Source organism: Mus pahari, chromosome 3, assembly GCF_900095145.1.
Source record: "Mus pahari chromosome 3, PAHARI_EIJ_v1.1, whole genome shotgun sequence".
Lineage (NCBI taxonomy): Eukaryota > Metazoa > Chordata > Mammalia > Rodentia > Muridae > Mus > Mus pahari.
In genome coordinates, this window is record NC_034592.1 from 76,907,652 (window position 1) to 76,918,158 (window position 10,507).

Consider the following 10,507-nt stretch of genomic DNA (forward strand, 5'->3'; position numbering starts at 1 on the left):
GAGTTCCAGGACAGCCAGGACTAAACAGAGAAACCCTGTCTCGAAAAACCTAAAAAAAAAAAGTTTATGTGTATGAGGGGGTTTGCCTGTCTGTATGGCTAGTGCCTTTGGAGGTGTAGTGGCTATTCCTGGTTGTCAGCTTGAGTATATCTGGAATGATTTACAATCCAGAATTGGAGGGTTCACCTGGATCCAGATCTTGAAGCTGGAAGACCCAAGTTTCTCACCTGGATCTTGGCATGGAGATCTTGAGGCATAGTGGCTGTGAAAAGCTTAGGCCCAGACAAGGTAGTACAAGCCATTAATCTCAGGAGACTAAGTCAAGGAGATCTCTGAGTTCAAGATCAGCCTGGGAGAAAACAATTCCCAGATCCTGGGGTGGTGGTACATACCTTTAACCTTGGCCACACTTTCTGCTGGAGACCTATGTAAGGCCATGGAAGAAGGAAGATTCCTTCTTCTTTACCTGCTTACATTTACTTGCCAGCACATCTTTTGGAATCTACTTCTACAGATGACCAGCTGAAACAACCAAACTTGTGGGACCGAGCAACTACTAGATCCTTGGACTTCCCATTCACAGCTGACCATTGTTGGGGTAGTTGGACTATAGGCTGAAAGTCATCACAGCAAATTCCCTTAATATATAGAGACATTCCTGTGACTCTAGAGGACCCTGACTAATACAGGAGACCAGAAGAAACTGTTGGGTCTCTTGTAGTTGGAGTTACAGAAGGTTGTGAGCTGCCATGTGGGTGCTGCGAGCCAAACCTGAGTCCTTTGGAAGAATAGTCAGGGCTCTTAACCACTGGGAAATCTCTCCAGTCCCTCAAGGACAGTTTTATTAGTTTGATTCCTCCAGCCAGGAACTTGTAAACCACCAAGCTGGTTTCAGGTTCACAGAAATCTGTTCACCTGCTTTGAGAGTGATTGCTGAGGTTAGATGTGTGCTATCACACCCAACACAAGCTTTACATTTCTCCACTGGGTGAACTCAGGAACCTAATTGCTAGACCATATGGGACACATTTCATTAATAGGAGAGGCCAACTGTAAATATCCACAGCTTTCAAGAGAGAAATGGAGAAGAAGAAAGTCATTTTTTGAGTTAGGGTCCAGGAAAGATGGGCAGTAGAGGTCTCTAAGAAGCTGTAATGGGGGAGAGGCCTTTAGAGAAAGGTTGGGCAAGCCTGCTAACAACTTTGTCTCTGCATTTGTGCATTTATGTACACATTCACACCCCCCACACAAACAACCATAAAAGACTTTTAAAAATTAGAACTCAGAAGCCTGTTTTGTTTTGGATTTTTTGAAATAGGGTCTCACTCTTGTAGGTCTGACTATCCTGAAACTTATAGAGATCTGCCTACCTCTGCCCTACAGATGCTGAATAAAAGGCATATGCCACTACTTCGTGCTGTTGTGAGATATTTTGTTTGTTTTGTTTTTTTTTGAAGCAGAGTCTCATTTTATAGCCTAAACTGGCCTGGAACTTGCTGTGTATAGCCCCTCTAAAGTTAATTTGCTTTACGGGGCCTTGTGATCTAAAATTATTTTGTTATATTTGTCATTACAGAGTGGGGTTCTACTACAAACATTAGAAATATATAGTAGTGAACAGATTTTACGTGGTATATCTTTAACCTGGTGATAACTCTCTAGTGAATACTGCTGCTGACAGTATAGTCTCATGGATGAGGCAGGCTAAGTAATTTTTCTGAGAAATCAGGAAACTTTTGTATGCTGAGAAAATGATGGAATAGGGTATGATGGTGTACATTCACACTTGTACACTAGTGAAACTGAGGCTGGAGGATTTCAAATCAGACTGACTGGCCTGGGCTATATCAGGAGATAAATGGTGGAGAAATGGGGTTGGGCCAGTTTTACTGAGACAGGTACAACTTCATTGATTTCAACTTTATTGCTGTAGCTGAGGATGAACCCCTGATTCTTCTGACCCTACTTCCCAAGTACCCTAGAATTACAAGATTGTGCCAGCTTCCCCATCCTCTCCGAAACTTTCAGTGCTGATTATGGAACACAGAACTTCCTTGACTTCATGAAGAGCAAGAAAGTTTAATAACATTGAGCTACCCACACCCTCAATGCTGAAACTGGAATTTAGTCAGTATAGGATATACATGGATATCCTATACTGTCTCTAGCTTAGAAATTATGGCCAAAAACCAAAACCAAAACAAAAACAAAAAAACCCAAAGAGTACATATAACTTCTCCATCAGATTCAATCAATACCACTACTTTGTCACATCCTAAAATATCTTTTTGTAATCTACATAGAACATATGAACACAGTTCATGATAATAGTTTTTCTTCTTCTGGATGAGTTTGCCTTCATAATTTTTACTTGTTTAATTCTCTGATTTGTGTGGTATGTTGCCCAAAATTCTGTCTTCCCCCTAAGTTTAGTATAAAAGACTGGCAAGAGCTATTTGGAGAAAGGTGCGGTTAGTAGGGGTGTGGTGCTAGCTTTTTAGATTTGGTGTCATTTGAATTATCCTGTAGTAAGGTCCTATTGATGAAAACAAAGCTTCCAATTTTAGAAAGCCTTGTGTGTAGAAACTGTACCCGCATGCCATTTCTATAAAGCACTAGGCCACTTTTAGGCCTCTAATTAAAGACTTGACATTTTGTAGTTAATTTTCCAGTTGTTGGGAGAACTTTAGTTATGCAAGTGATCTTAGGTTTATTTAAAGGATTTTAAAAATTTATCTTTTGCTTTTGATGGTGCTGGGTATCAACTCATGGCTTCATGCATGTCTACACATTTACTGTACCACTGAGCTATAAAACTAACTCAAGATTTAAAAAAAAAAAAGATTATTATTTTGTTGTTATTTGTATGTATGTGTGTATGTACTGTGTGTTTGTGTGTGTACTAGTGGAGGACAGCCAGCCTCTAGAGCAGTGTTTCTCAACTTGTGGGCAGACTCTTGTGAGGATATGGAATGATCCTTTCACAGGGTCACCCAAGACCATTGGAAAATACAAATATTTACATTATGATTCACAACAGCAGCAAAATTATAGTTATGAAGGAAGTAGCAACAAAGTAATTTTTTTTTTTTTTTTTTGGTTTTTCGAGACAGGGTTTCTCGGTTTAGTCCTGGCTGTCCTGGAACTCACTCTGTAGACCAGGCTGACCTTGAACTCAGAAATCTGCCTGCCTCTGCCTCCCAAGTGCTTGGATTAAAGGCATGCACCACCACTGCCTGGCCCAACAAAGTAATTTTTTGATTGGGGGTCACCATAACATGAGGAACAGTAAAGGATTGCAACATTAGGAAAGTTGAGAACCACTGCCTTAGAGCTTGAGTTTTAGGCAGTTCTGAGCAACCCCGTGTGGATGCTAGGAACTGAGCATGGGTTCTCTGGAAGAGCAGCAGGTGCTCTTAACTGCAACGGAGTTAGCTCTCTACCCTCTTTTCAACTTGACAGCAGTGCCACTATATGCTGAGCCATGCCACCAGCCCCAGGAGAATGATTTCTTTTCCCAAAGAGTTAAATCCTTCAATTAAAACCTGTGTATTACTGAATATGTGTCAGCACTTCATGGCTGATTTTATTTTATTCTTACATTTTGTCTTCATGGACACATTCAGGTGCAGATATGTAACAGTTAAATAAATGAGGAAATTGAGCTCTATTTATTTTTTTAAAAGACAGGGTCTCTTTTGAGATGGTGTAGCCCTGGCTGGTCTGGAACTGCCTGCCTCTGCCTCACAAGTTCTGGAATTAAAGGGATGCATGACCATATCTGGTTAATAAATCCTTCCTCCCTTTTTTTCCATATGTGTGTGTATGTATGTATATATGTGCACATGCACGTGTTTGCAGGAATATTTTTATTTTCATTCCTTATTTCAATTCTGTTTGCCTCATTTTATTGATGTGAGGATAGCCCCAGTTGCATTTAGTTATTTTGCCTACACAATCATTTTTTTTGTCCTGAGTATGTTTTACTTTGTTGTGTGGTAACTGCCTTTGAAATGTTTTTTAGAAATCTCCCACTTTGAAGAACCGTGCATCTGTGAGGGGAATGGTAGTGAACTCAGGAAGATTCACTGATGATGTAACAGCAGTGCATTCTAACACTTCCACTGCTCCTTACTCATTGGAGCCTTATAATAATCTTAACAAAGTAGAGAAGGGGGACCCGAGTCACAAAGTGACTTACCCAAAGTCTGTCCCTCCTGCCCTTCCCTGCCCCACAAATCTTAACTAGAATGTGGGATAAATCATTTGCATAGATGATTAAATAGAGAAACCTGTAAAGGTTGATTTTATCTTTTTGGAGTGATTAATTTTATATGTTTAGGTAAATAGGAATCTTGGTATTAGTTATGTGTATGTGTGTATTCATATCTCCTGGTCATGACATATCTTAGTCTCTTACCTGCTTATATCTTTTTGTGATTAAGCACTGACTTGGGGGACTTTATAATGGCTTCATAGACTGTTCTGGGCTTTCTGTGTCTCCGTTTTACTTTACACATTGGGAAACTTTTCTCTTCTTTCTTTTTAAAAAGAGGAATGAATGAGGGCTGGAGAAATGGCTTAGCGGTTAAGAGCACTGACTGACTGTTCTTCCAGAAGTCCTGAGTTCAATTCCCAGCAACCACATGGTGGCTCACAGCCATCTGTAATAGGATCCTATACCCTCTTCTGGTATGTCTGAAGACAGCTACAGTGTACTCACATACATAAAATAAATAAAATCTTAAAAAAAAATGTATAGTGGTTTAAAATGTATTTTGGTTTAAAATCACCCCCCTGAGATGGCTCAGCGAGTAAGAGCACCCGACTGCTCTTCCAAAGGTGCAGAGTTCAAATCCCAGCAACCACATGGTGACTCACAACCATCCTTAACAAGATCTGACTCCCTCTTCTGGAGTGTCTGAAGACAGCTACAGTGTACTTACATATAATAAATAAAAATAAATAAAATAAAATAAATAAAATCACCCCCCTCCCACACACATACACACACACCAAAAACAAAACAAAAAAGGAATGAAAGACACCTGACCAACACTTTCTCCTTAGCCAGGATCCCGAAGACCAAGTTCTCAGCACAAAGATTTATTTGCCCCACAGGGACAAAGGGCAGCGAATAAGAGACAGGAAATAGAGGATGAGGGAGAAGCTGTTTCTGTCTTAGAGGGGGACAAAGGACTGCCTCTAGAAAGGAGACCGATGCAACACATAGGAACATGGTGGTTTAGTAAGGTAAAAAGGGGAAACTCTGTGTTAAGATGATGTGTAATTGTATTGGGTATGTCAATTAGGTGATTATTGGACTTTAAATCTTTGATAACTGTACTTTGGTAGTCAGCCTTAGGAGGAGGAACTGGCCAAATAAGGGAACAGACCTTGGTGGCTAGGTTTAGAAATATACTCTAATGATTATTAGCAAGTCTGAGAAAGTTGGAGAGAAGGGCAAGGCCTGCTAGGCCAAGTTTGCAATGCCAGGGCTGACTAGAGTCCCTTCAACAGGCTTATCTGCCTTTAGTTCAATCTGGTTTCTTTTGCTTGTGCCCACACAGCAAAGTCTCCTCTCATATGGCAATGGGGCTAGCCTTTAATACAAGCACTTGGGAGACAGAGAAGCAGGCAGATCTCAGTGAGTTCAGGGTCAGCCTGGTAAGCAAAGTGAGTTCTAGGATATCAGGGCTACACAGAGAAACGGTGTCTCTAAAAACAGAAACAGAACAACCAAAAAAGTATGCATGTCTATCAATTTCCAGGGACCTAAACTTAGGAGTTCAAACCATTAACAATGGTTTGATCCATTTTTCTTAAAGATTTATTTATTATTTATTTTTTATATGTAAGTACATTGTAGCTGAGCTGTCTTCACACACACCAGGAGAGGGTGTCAGATGTCATTAAGGATGGTTGGTTGTAAGCCACTATGTGGTTGCTGGGATTTGAACTCAGGACCTTCGGAAGATCTGTCAGTGAGCCATCTCTCTAGCCCCCTTGATCCACTTAACACTGATCAGTGTTAAGTCAGAGATCCACTAGCATGTGCCATCACTACCTGGCCTTTTTGGTAGTTTTGATTGGTTTTCTTTTTTTTTTTTTTTTTTTTTTTTTTAAGTTATCTTTGATGATGATATTTGTAGAAACTCTCCTCCTTTCCTTCCTTCCACTCATTTAATTCCTGTAGGAACTGAAGGTTATATATATCATAGTTCTTTGAATCATATAATATTTGTAACCTGTACTTTGTTTTTCCTTTTGAGTTACAGGGGGACAGAAAGGAAAATTTATTTTAATTTAATATAATTTTTTTTAAAAGGGTGCCTGGACCAGTGAGGTTGCTCAAGGGGTAAAGGTGTGTGCTGCCCAATGACCTAAGTGTAATTCCTGGAACCCATATGATGGAAAGAGAGAACTGACTCCTGCAGGTTATTCTGTGACTTGGTGCACACTTGCACAAACACATCCAGATTATACACAAAGAAATGGGACTGCTATTGCTGTTCCTACTGTTTGTTGTGAGATTATAAAAGGTTTCAATGTACTTTATGTTGTATTTTTAGGTCAAAGGAGTTTCAAAGTACTTCTTCCTAAGGTCTCTATACTAGGTGAAAGAATTATAGTTTTAGTACAGAATTAAGGGGAACTACTAGGAACTGTTTTTCTTGTACCTTCTTGGTTAGAGGTAAAAGGTAAGAAATATTTTAGCTATTAGTTTGAATAAAGGGAAGCCTGGAGCAGGTTCACTAAAGAGATTGATTGCCTTCTGTTATTCAACTCTAGCCTACTCTGGAGGTTGGCTTGCAACTATGGTTAACATTTTCACTGTGTACATATTTTGTTGGTTAATAGTTGGTGATGAGAGGCTGGGTGTGTGTCACGGTGGTACAGTACTTGACAAGCAAACCCAGGGTTCAGTTCCCAGCCTCCAGACACAGCAAAGCAAACAAAGCATGGTAAGGGTTATACCATAAGAGCGAAGCAAGGGCCGGAGAGATGGCTCAGCGGGGAAGAGCACCAACTGCCCTTCCAGAGGTCCTGAGTTCAATTTCCTGCAACCACATGGTGGCTCACAACCATCTGTAATGAGATCCGATGCCCTCTTCTAGTGTGTCTGAAGACAGTGACAGTGTACTCACATACATAAAATAAATAAATCTTTAAAAAAAGAGCAAAGCAAAGCTTTGTGTTTAGCACTTTGTAGGGAACTGAACTGACTATTGCCTAGGAATTTAGGACTTGCCTTACTGTGAAATCTTTCTGACCTTATCCATTTTAATGCTCCAGGAAGAAAACTTCTTCAGCACAAGCTATAAATATTTTTCCTTATGTCTGTATTTCTATGCATCTGGTTGTGTGCTTTGTAGATTGCAGCCTTTTGAGAAGTAGGAGGCAGTTATTGTTTGACTCTCATAATAAGCAGTTAGTCCCCCTTTGTTTTATTTTAATTTAAAAGACTTTATTATGTGTACTTATTGAAGTCAAAGAACAACTTCGTTCTTTGCTTCTACCTTTACAGTGATTATGGGGATCAAACTCGGGTCTCTGTGGCAAACACCTTTACCCGCTGAGCTATCTTGCCGTATTCTACTCCTTTTAAGACAGAGGCTTGTGCTGCAGCTCAGAACGTCTTGGAATTTGTCATATAGCCTGGACTGCTTCAAAGCTTTGATCAACTTGTCCTCAGCCCCAGCCCCAGAGTGCTGTAATTATAAGTTTGCACAACAATGACCCACTCTGACAGTTACTACTTTTGAAATTAAAAAAGCTAGAAGCAGCCAGGGCTAGTGCCTTATGTCTGAAATACCACTGTTTGCAGGTAGAAACACTAGGAGCAGGTATTTGAGGCCAGTTTGGGCTCTATAGACCCTTTCCTTGAAACTGAAGTAGAAAACCATCTCTTAAAATTATCAATTCATGGGATATATATATACCTTGGTTGGTAGAATGCTTGCCTAGCATGAATAAAAGCCCTGGGTTCCAGTCCCACTTAAACTAGTCATGGTGACAGATTTGTAATCCAAGCCCTAGGGAAGTGGAGGCAGGACGGTCAGAAGTTCAAGTTACATAGTTTGAGGGTAGCCTGAACTATATCAACTATGTCTTTTTTTTTTTTTTTTTTAACGTTACCTTAAGCTATCACTCAGAAGCAACCATTGTGTTTTTTTAATCATCTCCCCTTCTCTCCTCCCCACATTCTCTCTTTCTGTTTTTCCAGTGCTAAGGACAAGCCCAGGGGCTTTAGAGATGCTAGGCAAGCATTCTACTACTGAGCCATACATTGGCCTCTACCCCACCCCTTCTCTATCATTTTTGTCTAAGCTACTGTGCCCTGACTTTCCAAAAAAGTATTACTGATACTTTTTGGAGTGCTAGAAATTGAACAGAGGCTCTTGGGCATGCTAAACAGGAATGAGGTCTACCACTGAGCTGCATCCCAGCTTAGTTATTTATGTTGGTTTATTGCGAATGGTGGTGGTGGTGGTGGGGTGTGTGTGTGTGTGTGTGTGTGTGTGTGTATGTACATGGTCATGTTTGTCTTAGTTGCTTTTCTATTACTGTAAAGAGACCATGACCAAGGCAACTTACAAAAAAGAAACCATTCAGTTAAGGGCTTGCTTACAGATTTAGAGGGTAAGTGCTTGACTACCATGATGGGGACGTTGCATGGTGCTGGAACAGTAGCTGAGAATTTATATATGAAATGACAAATATGAGGCAGAAAGACACACACACACACACACACACACACACACAGAGACAGAGACAGAGAGACAGGGGGGAGTGAGAGAGAGAGAGAGAGAGAGAGAGAGAGAGAGAGAGAGAGAGAGAGAGAGAGAGAGAGAGAGAGAGAGAAACACACTCTGACCTGGGATTGGCTTTTGAAAACTAAATGCTTACTGCCAGTGACACATCTTCCTCAACAAGCCCACCCCACCTAATCCTTCCTAAAACAGTTCTATTGAGCATGAATTAAATGCATGAGCTTGTGGGGTCCATTCTCATTTAAAGCACCACAGTGCATATACATGGAAGGTAGATGCTAGGTATCTTCCTCAATTACCTTTCACCTTATTTTTGTGACAGGGCTTCTCACTGAATCTGGAGCTCACTGACTTTACTAGGCTAGTCAGTCAGTGAATTCCAGGAATCTACTTGTCTCCATTTCCCAGTGCTAGGATACAGGTAGTATACTACAGTGCCTGGCTTTTTACATGGGCGCTAGGGATCTGAACTCATGCTTGGGTGGTAAGCTCTTTACCCACTGAGCCATATCCCTGTCTCTCCAACTGTTTAATTTTTTGTTGTGCTAGGGATTGATTGAGCCCAGGGCCTGTACCACTAGGCCATACCCATAACTCTACATTTTGTTTTTGAGAGCAAATTTTCTGCTTTATGAAAGAATAACAACTGAATATGGTCAGTGGTCGAAAATGTCCAGTTTTTCCATATATAAAGTAAAAGAAATATGACAAGATAAACTATTTTTGTAAGAAAAATTCTAGAAGATGTACCTTTTCTAGGAAACAATAGTTAAATATGAAAAGAACACTTTTTCTTTTGAGCTAGAATTGTACTGTAATGGGAGCCTCTCTGGTGTAGAATAGGCATTATTTGACATTATTCTTCATTCCTTAGATTTCCATGAGGACACCTGACAAGGACCTGAATGGCCTCATTTTAGCTATTTCTGTGTGTGGAGCTATTGCTTGCTCCTTCAGTTCTGATCCCTGGTGCGACAGTGGCTCCTGAGCACCATGAAAGTTGTCCCAGAGAAGAATGCTGTACGAATCCTCTGGGGCCGAGAACGGGGCACTCGTGCCATGGGTGCCCAGCGGCTTCTGCAGGAGCTGGTGGAGGATAAGACTCGATGGATGAAATGGGAGGGCAAGGTAAGAAAACGGTGTTCTTGACCTAGGACTTGTGGGGATGACAGTAGAATAGATTAATGGTAGAGTAGGGATATAATTTATCTTGTCCCTGAGACTTGATATAGCTAATTTGGGAAATGGGTTTATAATATAAAAGATAAGAAGTGTTCTTCCTGAACTTAGATTTATCTTAATTTATAACTTGATTATTGTCTCCAGATTTTTAGTTTGCACTGTGATACTAATCTAGAGTGACTTCTGTACTTAAAAGTCAGAGTAAGCCCAACTTTATAAATCATGCTATGCTGTGTGTGTGTGTGTGTGTGTGTGTGTCTATCTGTATGTATGTATTTAATTATTTGTTTGTTTTCTCCCAGAGAGTAGAACTGCCTGATAGTCCACGCTCGACCTTCTTACTGGCCTTCAGCCCAGACAGGTACCTAATACTTAGCTGTAGCTTATGATTTGATGTGACTTTCTGTACTTTTGGCTTAGTTTGTTCATCCAGATTAATCCCTAGAGACTCTTTGAAGCACTGGATGAATGTGTGAAGGTGTATATGGTGTACACACAGACAGACAGACAGACAGACACACTCTATTATTTATATATATATATATATATAT

At 40.4% G+C, this 10,507-nt stretch overlaps 1 protein-coding gene across 4 annotated transcripts in view; it reads left to right on the forward strand.

Annotated features, from left to right (window-relative positions):
• The window catches only part of Ambra1 (autophagy and beclin 1 regulator 1), a 184,537-nt gene that overhangs the window by 23,096 nt on the left and 150,934 nt on the right, over positions 1–10,507 (forward strand). For all 4 annotated transcript variants that reach the window (XM_021192016.1, XM_021192018.1, XM_029535860.1 and 1 more), the window contains exons 2-3: positions 9,649–9,902; positions 10,259–10,317. In XM_021192016.1, the coding sequence (XP_021047675.1) occupies positions 9,768–9,902; positions 10,259–10,317 (194 nt within the window). In that variant the 5' untranslated portion in view covers positions 9,649–9,767. The remainder of the gene's footprint in view (positions 1–9,648; positions 9,903–10,258; positions 10,318–10,507) is intronic.